Source organism: Melanerpes formicivorus, unplaced genomic scaffold, assembly GCF_026170545.1.
Source record: "Melanerpes formicivorus ecotype bairdi unplaced genomic scaffold, bMelFor1.0.p_v2 SCAF_2, whole genome shotgun sequence".
NCBI lineage: Eukaryota > Metazoa > Chordata > Aves > Piciformes > Picidae > Melanerpes > Melanerpes formicivorus.
In genome coordinates this window covers 56926180-56941414 of record NW_027142354.1, presented here as the reverse complement: position 1 = coordinate 56941414, position 15235 = coordinate 56926180, and the positions used below count along the sequence as shown (strand labels likewise).

At 43.3% G+C, this 15235-nt stretch overlaps 1 protein-coding gene across 1 annotated transcript in view; it reads right to left on the bottom strand.

The window, feature by feature from the left end:
- ADAMTS2 (ADAM metallopeptidase with thrombospondin type 1 motif 2) overlaps positions 1 to 15235 on the bottom strand; it is a 209518-nt gene that overhangs the window by 34076 nt on the left and 160207 nt on the right. Inside the window, exons 6-10 of the mRNA XM_068162698.1 lie at positions 8891 to 9047; positions 7918 to 8023; positions 5940 to 6083; positions 3921 to 4053; positions 1880 to 1993 (exon numbers count right to left, since the gene is read on the bottom strand). Of these exons, the coding sequence (XP_068018799.1) occupies positions 1880 to 1993; positions 3921 to 4053; positions 5940 to 6083; positions 7918 to 8023; positions 8891 to 9047 (654 nt within the window). The remainder of the gene's footprint in view (positions 1 to 1879; positions 1994 to 3920; positions 4054 to 5939; positions 6084 to 7917; positions 8024 to 8890; positions 9048 to 15235) is intronic.

Genomic DNA, 15235 nt, shown 5'->3' with positions numbered 1-15235 from the left:
TTTTACTGCCCCAACCCTTCAGGTTAGTCTTTGGTGCTGTCCAAATTGTTGAAGAGAGCGAACAGGGGAAGGCCAAATCAAAAGCAGGGGGATGAAAAAGGCAGGAACAGAAAAGGACTGATCTGATGTGCCTGTACTAAAAACATCAACAACTAATAAAAGCAGCAGTCAAAAGCTGAGCTCAGAAACACAAAGTCAGTTGTATAACCCTCATAACTCATGCTACTTTAAAAACCCCACAACGTTTAGCTCCGACTGCTGAGCCTTACCTAACAAAACCCTTTTCAATTTTCTATCATTTTCTCAGGTCCTCCTGGAAGGTTGCAATAAGTTTATTTATCACAAAAAACTGGGACAGCTCCTCTGGGAATAAAAGAGTCATAGTCCTATCATCCACTGAAACTTCAGAATGTGCACAATGTGCATCTCCACTGAACTAAAAAGCCTGGCTGTCTGCACAGCTTGCTGAAGCCTTGGATCCCAAGTTCCAGTCCAGAGAAAATTTTTACAGCTGAGTTGCATAATATCCTGACAAACTGTTTATAATGGAAGCACTGACAGATCCTTAACTGTGTGCTTACAAGTTCTAGGTTGTTTTTTTTTCTTCTTCTTCTCATTTCTGTTCAAACAGTAAGATGAATGAATGGCTTGGGGGAAAGGGTGATGCAACAAATTGGAATGTAACTGTATTTTTCTGGGGGTTTCATGGCTATTTTTAATGCAAAACTCAAGGCACAGAAAAGGGAACCCAAAGGAACTGCAATAAAATTTTGGATTGTGGTTTTAAATATATGTGTGTGTGTGTGTATATATATATATACACACACATATATATATGGGGATTTTATATATAAGAAATAAAGCTGTTAGAACAGGAATAATCTAAAGACAAGAAAACCATTAGGGAGTGGTTTCTATAGAGCCTGGGAAATAATTTAGCATTACATTATGTTTTCATAACCCCCCACCAACATATAGCCATAACAGCAGCTGCTCATCCAGTTCATTTATCACATAAATGATGTCATCCATTGGGTTTTACAAAACATCTTTCCAAGTGGCAACGTCTTCCTCTCCCCCTCAGTCACTGCATCCAAAGCCCTGGGAAGCCAGAGTTTTGCAGCAGACATCAAAGGACTTGGAGTTCAGATGCACTATGAGCACAGCGTGACCTCCACAGAAGGACAGCTGAGACCTAGAGCAGGTCCAGCATGGTGGCTGGAGGGTTGAAGCTGTTTGGCCCTTGCCACCTCACACCTTCCCTCCACAGTTCCTCATGTCTCCCCTGACTCCCATCAAACCAGCAAATCCACCTCCACAAATCTGCCCTTCTCTCTTCACAGCCCCTCTGTTCCATCATGTTGGCTCTCTCTAGCTGGCACTCAACTCCCACATCCATCCTTTCCCTCAGGGCAGCCAACAGTGGCCTTAGCTTGGCTGTCATCTTCAGGACCTCGCTGCTTTCTGTAACCCCATAAGGAGAACATCACTCAGCGTTACTACAACATGCCTGACACAAACACAACCCCCTTGACCTCACAAAGGTCACAGGCCAGTGGAAATTTCCCCTCTTTGGGCTCTGCCACAGAGTTGCTAAGAAGCACAGAACAATCTCCAGATACTTCCATGACCTTCCCTAAGGATGGGATTTTTGTGGTCACAGAGCGGCCACGCAGGACACATCAGCCCTGGTCCTTGCCTCCTTCTCTCACACTGCTCAACAGCCTTACTTGAGTTTGACCCACATCCTGATGGACTTCAGGTCCTCAGGGTAGGTTCTTCTCTTGCTCTGCTTGATTTTAAGGGGAACATCCCCAACCACACACAAGCAGATGTGAAGACGCCTGAGCACGTGGGTACACACAGTGCCCGTTCTCACCTTTCCTGGTGCACACATGGTCCCGTCCAGCGGAGGCCCTTTCTTTGTCTTGCAGAAGTAGGGGTTCTCGGGGTGGCTACACCACAGCTGCTTGCAGGGATCGAATGTACGGAACTGAAACACAAGAGAAATCAGAGTGGACAATGCTTTGAGACAGCTACTGGAAGCTCCAATAGAAGCTGCAGCACTGTGGGGTTTTTTCCCTTCCCTAGCTGCAAAATGCCAGCTGTTATCACTGAGTCCTGAGGAACTCTCTGGTGTCTGTGGATTGAGCATATCTGAGCTTTCATGTAACCTCATCAGTGACTCTGAGGTGAGATCCCACCTGTATTCCACACAATAATGTCAGCCAAAAATACTTCTGTACCAGTGACCAAAGGCAGACTTGGATGAGGGAGAAACCAGCTCCCACACACAGTCACACACACCTCTTTTTCTTAAAGCTTCTCCAAATGGTGCTGCTTCATTTGGAAAGCAAAACAAAAAAAACCCTTGAGGACTCATGGAACAAGGAAATGAGCTGCTGAGACTGCAGCTGTTGCAGTCACCTTAGCGAGATGGAAATTCGAGCACAGGATCCTGATCCAATGAATAAATCACCGCTTTACCTGCATTGTAAGAGCCTGGACAGGAGAGGATGAGAACCACCCACCACACAACATACTGAAACATGATGTCTGCACATGAGTTTGGCTGTTCTGAACAAAGAAGAATATAAAAGCCTCTGTCTCCCAAGCACTGGAAAACAGCTGTAAGGAAAGACCCTCTCTTGGCCAGGATATTCTTCCAAGACAGCATGAGCGGGAATTGTCTTAAGATGTTATACTACAGCTGATGCTTTAAAGGTTCTCATTAGCTATCTAGAGACACTGCTCAGCACAGATATTCCTGCAGATGGGAATGAAAGCAGAACTGTTATGTCTCAGCAGCTGCCACACCAGCTGAAAACATCTCTTTCCATTTAATATTTTGTCCTCCTTGAGGAGCTGGAGGCAGGAGGTACAGCTCTGCTGCAGAAGGCTCTGCTTTCTGAGGCCAATCCACTCAGAATTGCAGTAGTCTTGACCTGCTTTAAATTTAGACTTTCTCTCTTGTTTTCCTGGTAGAAGAAAGCCAACCATATCATCAAGAGTCCTTTGCAAGTTGCTTTGCTTGCTGTCACGCTCATTTTCTCATGCTAGGCATCAAAATGCATCACACTTTCCATAAAATTGGATCATAAAAGCATAATGCCCCATGTTGGCACTACAAGATATGCCACCAAATCCATCTCCTTTACATCTGGGTGGGAAATTTTTAGCAAAGCAACTATCTGCCAGCCACAGGAGGCTCAATATTGCAGCAAGCTTCTTTGCTTGAAGTCCAGAGCTATGATTTCTGTCCCACCAGTTTAAAAACCAACCCAACCCAACCCAGCCAAACAGACAAAAAATGAAACAACCAAACAAAAACCAACCAAATAAAAACCCAAACAAAACCAACAAAACCAAACCAAACAAAACCAAACAAAACAAAATCAATCAAACAAACAAAACCCCCACACCCAAAACAAACAAAAACCCAACCAGCCCAAACAATCCAACCCCCAAACCAAAGCAGTGATAAAATATTTGCCAACATTCAGTTATTATTCCTTGCTAATAGTGAAGTGGACACAACATCGTTCACAGAATTGTCAGGGTTGGAAGGGACCTCAAGGATCATCTAGTTCCACCCCCCCTGCAGGGCAGGGACACCCTCCACTAGACCAGGTTGCTCACAGCCACATCCAGCCTGGCCTTAACAACCTCCAGGGATGAGGCTTCCACCACCTCCCTGGGCAACCTGTTCCAGTGTCTCACCACCTTCATGGGGAAGAACTTCTTCCTAATGCCTAATCTAAATCTCCCCTCCTCTAGCTTGGATCCATCCCCCCCAATCCTATCATGCCCTGACACCCTAAAATGTCCCTCCCCACCTCACCAGGCTGTCCCTATAAGGACAATTCAGAGACACAACACTCCTGGCTGAGAAACAGCAGAAGTCAAAGTGAAGTACTCACAGCTGTGCACATCATGTAGCCCAACCCAAAATCGAAGCGGCACTGCTCATTCATGGAGTAGTGAATGCCTGGCAGCTGGGGAAGGGACGGCCAGTCGTGCTCGAAGGGATCATCACGCAGGCAGTCATAGGAACTGCAACAGGCGAAAATGACAGGAACAACTGGGGCTGTGAGGCTTGCACAGTGTTTGTGCTTTCATTGCCTTTTTGTTCCAAACAAAACAGAGCCCACCTTTTCTGAAACGCTGCTAACAGTGCAGCTACACACACATGACCTTTACCATCCTGAATCCATCCTTTACCATCTTGAATCCTTTAATGGATTCAAGAGATACTTTTTTTCTGATGCCCTTGCTTGGTAATTTCCATTTAGCTTGCAGGTAAGTTCCTATCACCCTCCAGGCTCCTTATGTGAAAGGAATTCAAAGGAAGAACCCACACGAGACCAAGAAGGAAAGAAAGTTTAATTACTTTTCCATTTGTGGGAATTCTTACTACATACAACTATCTTTCAAGTGAAGCTTTAAAAGCAGAGGGCAGGGTAACCATCCCAGATTACCACTAAGTTGCAGTTTCCCTGGATCCTTGCAGTGACTCATTTCCAAACGGGTACTTTCCTGCCTGCTTGAAATGCTCGAGTTTGTCCCCTTTCTCTATTCCTCCTGATAGCTCTCAGCTCCATCCATAATTAATGCAAAGTTTCCTGTCTGTGTGATGAGTATGGACGTTTCTCCTCTCACAGTGAGGACAGCAATATAGTAGAATCACATCTAAGTTGTGTGGAGGACAGAGCTCTGACACTGACATCACTGAATGGTTAACACAGTGTAATCAGTGGTTAATTCTCAAGACCAGCACGGTCCACTGTGTCTCTGAAATGTCTCTTGAGTTATTTAACAGACATGAGGACACCATACCCAAGTCTCTCCTGGCAATCATTCAGGTTGCCTTGAGGATACCAATTGCTGAGAGCAGGATTTTGAGGTTAGCTTTACTTCAAAGCAAATCATGGTTCTGCTCTGTTATAAGGTACTTCAAAATAGCTGTTATTTAAAAGAATGCAAAGCAGCCCTCTAGGCCAGATGATTTTCATTTAATGGCTAAAGTTCTAAAGGATCTTGCTAATTGAAACACACTTCCCTCACAATATTTTTATCCCTTGTTTTCATACCTAAGGTATCTAAGAAAAATATTGACTCATATTTACTTTATGCATTTTGCTGCATTTATTCCTACTCATTGACAGGTTTTTTTCTAGGTATCCCAGTAGTTTCCCCCTTTCCCCCCCCATATATCTTTCATATAACAAGGAAAAGAGTTTTTTCTGCAATGAGCAAAAATAGACTCATAAACATCAGAGTTTGTCAGGGAACTCCAGTGCATGTCTAGTTCCCAAAGTGTCATGTTCAAAGGGAAGGCAATGGACATGGATGAAGCTGTTTAAGTGGGTTTTGCACTTAGGATACTTAAGGGAAAACAAGGAAAGAATTAATTCTAGAATCATGCTCTTCCTTTAGATATCTCTTAAAGCAAGAAAAGCCCTGAGCACCTTAGGGGCAGATTTTCCTATTTAGGCAGCATGATTATAAGCAGCAAAGGGTCCTTGAAGCCAAATGTGTTACCTATAAGATAGACACCATGCTGCCGGGCAGCAAAGGCACTTCTCCAGCTAGAGGTTACATTAGAGAGAGGGAGGAAAGTAAGCCATGAGGTTCATAATGCTGTCTCCTCACAAGCCCTGAGAGGACAGCATATATACTGTCAATGTTCAGAAAATGAACAGATGAAAATGAAATGAGCACAATTAAAAGCAACAGAAATCAAACTAATTGAGAACTTGCATTATTATTTGCAGCTGACGTGAAAGCTTCTCCTTCCACATAGGATGCAGGGGGGGATTCTTTGTTTTATTCAGCCCCATTAAAATAACTAACAAAAGGATATGGCACAAAAGCTAGATGCAGAATTGGTCTTACACCCCTCTTAACCAAAGGAGAGAGGCTGCTTAACAGCTACTCACTGGAGATATCGATTCAGCTCTTGCTGGCTGCAGCGGGACCAGTGGAAGCGATGAAAGGCAGCTTGCACGAGTGGGGCCATGATGCTGCCCAGGCGGACTTCATCCCCACATCTGTTCCCTTGGCCATCATGCTCCATGCCTAAACTGCCCCACACAGGAGAAAACCAGCACAGTCACATCCCAGGTGAACTCTGAGTGCCCAAGTCCTTCCACATCCCAAGCGCCACCAGTGGTTGATTGCAACAAGGTTCTTAAGTCCCATGACCCTTGTCCACATGAGAAATACAACAGAGTGAGACTGAAGCTAATAACCTCTAGCAGCTCCCACATAGAAGCATTGACCCTTGGGAGTAGTTTCATGTGATTTGCTTAATCCACTTTCAAAAGAGATCAAAAAGGCCTTCTTTGGACTTCTGTGCACATCCACACTTATGAATTACCACACTGAAGTTGCTCCATTTCTGGATTAAGGACCTAGTTCACCCTCCAAGAGTATAGACTCATAGAATGATTTTGGTTGGAAGGGACCTACAAAGGTCATCTAGTCCAACCCCCTCGGGAATAAGCAGGGGCATCCTCAACTAGAACAGGTTGCTCAGAGCCTTGTGGAGCCTCACCTTGAATATGTCCAGGGATGGGGCACCGACTACCTCCTAGACAACCTGTTCCAGTGTTCCACTACCCTCATGGTAAAGAACTTGTTCCTGACACCCAAAGCTGCTCAGAGGAATGTATTCATATTCCAATCTGAAGATATTCAGGAGTTTATCTAACTTTTGAAAAAAAACACACTTTAGCTTAATTTGAAGTAATCTGCAATTGTAGACAAGTCCTTTGCATGGCAATAAGAAGATGTCCCACCACAAGCCAGTTTAGACCAGCTACTAACACTGTCCAGCAGCAATTTCACATTGTTTAACCATGGAAGAGGCTAGAAAGTGTTGGGTGCTCTCTGGAAAATGACCCCAAGTTACAGATACTTACAACATTTGTTGGGGCTTTATTATAAACACGTTTTCTCCTTTCCTTTGTTAGTGCTTTGCCTTGACTGAGATGGGCAATATCTGTCCATAATTTAAACCAAATTAACAGATTGGGGCTGAGTGTGATCTGAGGGATTACCAACATTTTTCAGTGCTCTCTCTTTTTAAGCTTCCCTTGTGTTCTTATTAATCCTAATGTGTATTTCTGGACACCAGAATCATGTGGGCATCAATTCTGTGTCCCTGTCTAAGTAAAGCACATTTGATTTCAACAAACTCTGGCAGGTTTTTTCTTTAAAGTTCTTAATTCTGATAGGACAAAGGAAAAAGGGTCTGCAGGCTTTCTGAGGGGAAACAGAGTAAATTGAAACTGTTCAGAAAGAGCCTTCTGGGAACTGCTGCTCTACCAAAGAGAAAATGGGAACTCAGTGGGAGTTCTCTGCAAACAGGGAAGCTAAAATGCCCTGGGAGAAACCAAAGCTCTGACAACTGCTGCCTAGTCATCAGCTCTAATCACATCAATAAGAAAAATGATTGCATTTTTATTATGAAATATATAGAGCAGTTGTAACCTCAGTGCTTGGCACCTGGTTTCTATACAGCATTGTATCCTTCAGCAGCAGTAACACACAGAGATGATGTGCTTATTTAATAGGGATTGTTTTCAAGTGGATTCCCCTGACTCAATAAATTCATATTTCAGGATTATAGGTACTTCACATTTCCACCAGGAGACCATAATACATCACCCAATCTACTCTCACAGCAGCTGTGGAAGATATTTTGGTATTAGTTCTTTTTTCCACTTGAAAAGACCAAACCCACAAAGCTTAGTTAAGATCATAAAGAAAGCTTTGAGAAAGATGAGACCTAAAGCCAGGGCTAACCCCAAACATGGCTCCTTAACATAAAGTGCATCTTGCCAATGTCCTTGGTATTTGTCAGTGTCAATGACATTTTAAGGTAGGACACAGGACATCCACAGCTTTACTTACACATGTCCAGTCTCATGAGCCACCACAAACGCAGATGAAAAACCATCTTCATGGTTGAGAGTACAGCTTCGAACAGGATGACACATTCCAGTGACTGGAGCATAGCCTGTGAGAAACACCAAGTGTTGCAGAAAATGAACCAGAATGGAAAGGCAGCATGCTGAGAAGCTTTAGGACAAACATATGTCTTCTCTTGTGACACAAATACAGCTGAAGTGGTCCCCTTAAGAGATCTCTGCCCCATAACATTCAATCATATGCTCCCTTGTATACAAAACAGATGAAACCAGCCTGCTGAACAAATTAAAACTATATTCCTAGCTCACCAAGAATACTGTTGTCATCTCCAGGAGTGCCTTGCAATTGCCTTCTCTAACAACATGAGACAACGGGGGGAAGGTACACCACATGGCGTCTTGCAGCTCATGAGGAGCTCGGTGAAGTTTCAGCTCTCAGAGAACGTGCAGGCAAAGTCCCAGCCCTCTGCTGACATCAGATCCCAGCAGTTTCCCAAAAGCAATGGGAAAGTTCTGAGATTTATCCCCTCCAATGAACAAACCTGATCTCACAGGAAGCAGAGCCCTGAATTAGAAGGAAAGCACTTGCCCTGCTGTTCCAGACCACTCTGTAACAACATTTCTTGGCAATCCTGCTGGAACACAGCAACAACTTTGGAGACTTTATAAATGCAAAATCTATTCTTTAATCTTTGGGCATTTTCAGGACTGTTTACATAGGGATCCCATTTTCTTGGCTTCAGCAAGAGAAAAGAAATATTCCAATAAATAATCCTATCATTAAGAAAGGATACAATGAGTGAAGCAGTTACAACTACAAACAGCCCTATGCAGAGCTCTTGGGGTAAAGAAAACCTTGACCACAACTAAGCTAAAGCCACCAAATTACACCTTGCATGACTAGCCTTGTTAAGTGACAGACACAAATGCAAACCAAAGCCTGATGCACATCTCACCTTGCATGCCAGATGGACCGAAGTCCTGCCTTGTGAGGAAGATTGCATGGTCGTGATACTCTGCATGCCCCGAGTCAGGTTTCTGCTGCAGGTAAGCCCAGCGGCACACGTTCTCCAGACTCTGCGAGGGGTTCCCAATCTCTATCAGACTCATAGACTGTGCAGGAAAGAAAAATAAGTGATACACCAAGAGTTAGTTACTAAAAGCTTGGGCAATTTTCTTCCCAGCTTGTTCAGGCACTGAACTAACTCTCCCATTTCCATTAAAAGTCTGTTCTCAATAAAGAGACAACACCACTTCAGAAACAGGTTTTACTGGATTGAGAAAGTAAGAAAAGAGCTGAAGTTCGTGGTTTGAGTAAATGCAATCTCCCCATTTAATGAGGTCTGTGATATAACAAAAGAAAAATAGAAAGATATAATGGAAGAAAAGTAAAAAGATGGGTTGGGTCAGGAGAAGGACTGTTTACAAAGGCCTGTAGTGACAGGATGAGGTGCAATGGTTTGAAATTAGAGAAAAGAAGATTTAGATTGGGTGTTAGGAACAAGTTTTGTACCATGAGGGCAGTGGAGTACTGGAACAGGTTGCTCAGGAAGGTAGTTGAGGCCATGCCTGGAGATATTCAAGGTCAGGCTTGACAAGACTCTGAGCAACCTGATCTAATGGAGGATGTCTGTGCTCACTGCAGAGTGGTTGGACTGGATGACCTTTAAAGTTCCCTTCCAACCCAAACCATCCTATGATTCTATTTTAATTACAAAGCTGTACTGTGCATTGTATGCTATTATTTCTATGCCACCCTGGCACCAGCTTCTACCATCACTTCCAGTCTGGATATACAGTTTCTGATGGAGCCCTGTGACCCTGTTGGAACTGTAGCAGCTCTTGGCCACTGAAGAGTAACCCAGCATGGGAAAGGGAAAGGTTGATGCTTAACATCAAGGGAAGCAAATGGCAGCAACAGCAGATGGCCATCACCCAGCCCTGGTTCATCAGCCACTTTTATAATGAAATGCAGCTGTTAGGGATGTTTTGTCAGAGCTTTGAACATTACTGGATGCTCTGGAAGCGTAAAAGCTAAGTTTACTTTTTTCAGCTGTACTTCAATCACTGCTTTCAGAAATGGACTTTCCCCAGTGTCTGCCTTTTAAAGTGCATTTTCTTTATCCCATTCTTTATCTATTCTGAAGATCATGCCAAAGGCAACACATGTAACTTCCCATCTGTGGTACATCATTCTGCTTATGAACTGCACATTGCATGGGTGGTGCACCAGCATGGCTTAGCCGACTCCAATGAGCTAAAGCCTGTTAGGTGTGGTGGGAAGGGCAATTCTCTCCGAGAAGAAAGAGAAAAGCATTTTAAAATCCAACTACTACATTTGCCTTTTCTTGTAATAGCACCATCTTAAGAATTCCCAAATAATTCTCCTTAAGGCTTAGGAAAGCTTATTGTATGTGGGATGCTATCAAATGTATGACTAAGTGACCCATCTTGGGATTTCCAGGCTTTGTAAGAGCTGCCCTGGCTTTTCATTTGCAAAAACGATATCACCATGACAACAATGTAATCATAACACAAACCACTAGGATTTAGATGCTATACTGTACTCTGAGCATTTGTCATTCCAAAACACCTAAAGCAGAGCAAAACGTAGCCTGGGCCAAAAATAAGAGAGAAGTTATACAGTCAGTGTTTAAAGACAGCTATGTTTGACGTGTCCTCTAATTGAGTGCCTGAGTATTGACTACATGAAAAAGAAAATCCTCTTGTGGAAGAACAACTGGAATTGATAAAAGAAGTGACTGCCAAACTGAGGTCTGATTTTGGCAAAATTGGGATATTACAGTTCTGCAAATGTTCAGAAAAACAAATTAACAAACCAAAGAGAGGCAAGGTTTGGACTCTGATACCACTGCGGAATGAAAAAGTCATCACATAATCCCATGCTGGATCGTAGTGCTTCCAGCCACGACTCCCTTGGAAACCGAACTCATAACCCTACTTAAATGGTGGGACAGTTGTGGTGCCTTTCTTGCAAGTTTGTATACCTGTAAGAACAGACTTAAATAAACCTGGAGTGACTATTGCAGGGTAAAATCTTCAGGCCAAACTCCTATTCAGTTAAACAAGGCTTGACCATTGTTGAGGTCTTTAATAACACCTCTCAGTAGTAAAGCAAATCCAAACACACAAAGCCCTGTTATCTACATCACCTCCACCTTCTTCTCATTGCTCCAAAGCTTCACAAAAGAAATCAATCCCTTCAAGGAGCTCAGTGAGAAATCTTACTGGAAAATTCAGAAAGCAAAGAATGCTGTAGAGTGAAGTTGAGAAATCTCAAGTCATTTGTATGATTTGCTAACAGTTCTTTGCCTGATATGGATCTCCTCCTGTGTGTTCTACCTAATGAAAATCATCACATTTAATAAGATGCATGGAGCAGAAAGCAAACAAAAACCACACCCTATCAACATGTGCTTTGTTTAAGGCTAGCTGAATATTTGCAATGAAAGCTCTGCTTGGTCGTCAAACCAGCAGAGAGTAGAAAAAAGGCCTTCATTTCTCAATAACCACTGCTTTGAAGCTGTCCTCTGCCACAGGCCACCTCTGCACCTGAAATCTTGCCACTGGATGCCAGCACAAAAGCAAAAGATTGGTCTCTGAATGAACCAACCTAGCAGCTTATATCACTTTTCTGATGAACACCAAGTCTGACCAGAGACCAAGCCTGTCTCCTGCAGCGTATCCAGCAGCTCCCACATTGTCAGGGCCCAATAACTATTTTCACTGTAAACTTAAGTCCACTCTTGACAGCAAAACCACCTCAGCCCAAGAGTATCTCAATGCTTATTTTTCAAAACAGTGATTTTGGAGTTTGTTTTCAAGCAAATGAAAGGAGACCCAGCTGGTTAGTGTGGAGCATTGTGGGGGTTTTGTGTGCAACACAATGGTGAAACATAAAATCCCTTTGGCATAAGAGGGGAATCTAAGAACACTCCAGTCTGTAAAACATGTTTCAGCTGATGGCAATTTTAACATCAGAAATGTGGCACATGTACAGCTGAGCCTTACTGCTCTTTAAATTGGGAAACAAGGCATCCAGCAGCAAGTCAATTAAGTGTCCACATGCTACAGATATAAATAGCAAGTCAAGGTCCTAGGTCAGTGAGAAGGACTTGCAAAGAGTAAATACTCAGTCTGCCTGCTGAGTACTCAAAGTCTACTGAGCACTCAAATCATTTGGCCACTAGCCCCTTGTCTTTCTTCACTGTTATGTAGCAGCCTGAAAAGAGAAACTCACTGATTTCTTAGCAAATTTTCACCCACTTTCAGCTATTTGTCAAGGGCTTCCTAATCAGCAAGACTCCAACAGTACTAACAGTGAATACTGCACGGCCAGGGAATCCCTGCTCTGGGATTCACAGCAGTATCACCAGGCTATGCAATGGCTCTGCTTCAGACCAAAGAACCACCTAAGCCATGGCCCTCTCCTGACATAAGGGAACAGGATGGCCAAGGCAAAGGAATTAAAGGAGTGTAAGTGTAGCTTAATATTTCCCTCAAAATAACCTCCAAGGTTCCAGTAGTCTTTGGATCAGAGATTTCCTGAACCAGACATCTTTATACTGCATTCTCATTCACCTTTCCATTTACAGACAAATGATGCTGTCCTGCAAGAAAGGAGCTTTGGAAATCATGGGACCAGGCATAGCTTGTTACTGGACAGAACAGATGTAATATGTTTTGGAAGGATATTGTCCAAATATTTAGTTTTATAGAGATATCAAGTAACTGATAATATTTTCTGTTGCAAGTCAATGGGGAGTTAGCAGAGGCAGGAAAGCCCAGCCCCTTCTTAAACAGACAGAGCAAAAGGAGAAAGAAGAAAAGCAATGAACTGTGTGCAGTCCTAAGGACTGTAACTAAAGGCAAAATCCTTCTTTGTCAGACTGCAGAGAAAGTTTGGGGGCTAGCAGGCTGCATATGGAGAAGAGGTGTAGGTGTTACTGTTGGCCAGCAAAGGGCCAACACTGCCAGGAACATGCAGGTCCTGCAGCTGGCTGGGAGCTCAGACCTGGCTGGGAAGGACCTCTTTCCAAACAGGACAGCAGGCCTGTGGAGAGCATTACTCAGCTGATCAGCAGGAAAACTGCCAATGGAAGGAGAAACTTTCCTTTTCACAGCAAGAAAAGCCAAAAATCTGTGGGCATTTCAGAGAACTGCTGATGGAAACAGATGGAGACATTGGCCAAGAGGTGGAACGGCCTCAGCTGGGAGAAAATCCCCCATGTGAGGAGACACTGCAGAGGCTTATGAGGACAGTTTGCCCTAGAGAATCAGCCAAGGTCCTGGCTGTGGGAAATGCTACATCTACTAATGCCTTCCATTTTCCTTCCTTTTTGATTCTGCCTTTGTTTCTTCCCTACTCTCTTGCTTCCTAGATGGAAGCAGTAGAAATAACTAAACAAAACTAGAAGACAATTAGGTTACAACCACCACTCATATAAAGAGGCAAAGCAAGGCTGTCAGAAATGGTTGCAAGTCAATACTAAGCAGGTCCAGAGGTCTTTGATCCTTCTTTGCTACTTGTCTTTTGGGAAGTGATGTCAAGTTCTCTGTTATGAAGACACTGAAGAACAAGTCATTGCTGAAGCTGACTGGAAGGTCCTTCAAACACTTGCAGAGGTTGGTTGGAAAGTAAGAAAGAGGTCCTTTTTTATTTTTCTTTTCCTTAGTAAGAAATATTTCCAGTGTTTTCCTTTATCAACTTCAAAGACAAAGTTATCTTAGAGGAGAACTGCAAATGTACTCTACATTCTCCCCAAACTTTTCCAGCATGTTCACATTACCAGTACAGATGGAAGAGATAGAATAGAATAGAATAGAATAGAATAGAATAGAATAGAATAGAATAGAATAGAATAGAATAGAATAGAATAGAATAGAATAGACCAGGTTGGAAGAGACCTTCAAGATCATTGCGTCCAACCTATCATCCAACACCACCTAATCAACTAACCCATGCAACCAAGCACCCCATCAAGTCTCCTCCTGAACACCTCCAGTGATGGTGACTCCACCACCTCCCCGGGCAGCCCATTCCAATGGGCAATCACTCTCTCTGTGTAAAACTTCCTCCTGACCTCCAGCCTGAACTTCCCCTGGTGCAGCCTGAGACTGTGTCCTCTTGTTCTGGTGCTGGCTGCCTGGGAGAAGAGACCAACCTCTGCCTGTTTACAACCCCCCTTCAGGTAGTTGTAGAGAGCAAGTGGCATCACACAGGGAATGGCAACTTTCCTTAACCAACTGGTTGATTTATCTGCCCTTTGGCATAACTGCCTGGAACCTTGCACTGGTGTTCATGAGCAGGTACTCGATGATAAGGACATAAAAAATTCAAGCTGGTCAGAAGCTTGCTGGAAAAGAACCTTTCCTATCTCATCCATTAGGTGGTGCTCCAAGAGTACCAACGGGAAAGGCTTTGCTGCTCTTCAGTAGCTCCAGAAGGAGCAGAAATGTGCTTAACTTGATAGACTATGGTAGCAAAAGTTGGACCCTAGCAGTGTACACATTGGGGAAACATTTAACACATGACTTTCCCTTCTTGAACGTGTAAAGTCTCTGCAAAACACACTGTTTACACTGCTCCTACTTGGCTCTTCTATTGTTCACAGTGTTTATTGGATTAGATCGTCAACATCGTTCTCTCATCCTGAAGAAGACAAGCAACACACAAATAAATACAATTATTGAGTGCCCATGGTAACCAAAGTATCAAAACCAGCTCATTCAGCAAACTGTCATTTTGCATTGAAAGGGTTTGTAAAGCTCTCTTATGGCAGCAGTTTGTAATCATTTCTCAGCCTCTAATTCTGTCTAAATGTAAGCAGGTCAGGAATACAAAGTACTGTTTATGTGATCTGCCAGCTCCACGCTCTTCAAGGTCCCAACAAAACATTCTGGGAAGTGATAAGCTATGAGTCTGAGATATAAATAAGGCAATTCAACAATCTACCCAGACAAAACCAAGAGGGACAATATCTCCTTTCCTCTTTATCCCCACACCAAACAGATGAAAATAGTGCAAAAATATAAGCAGCAGTCAAAATGCTGTGTGATATACTATATAATATGTAGGTTCTGGCCAACTCAGCCTGTGCAGAATTGGTTATGGGAGATGGTCAAAGGTTGGGGTGAAGAACTCCATCCTCAGCCATGTTTGTATAGCACAGTGTAGGATCAGGGCTCGATTCTTGTTAGTTTTTCCAGGCCTTCTGGATTTACCAATGTCAGTGGTCACTCAACTGCCATTAGTGACCTTCTAATGCAAGGAGAGACTG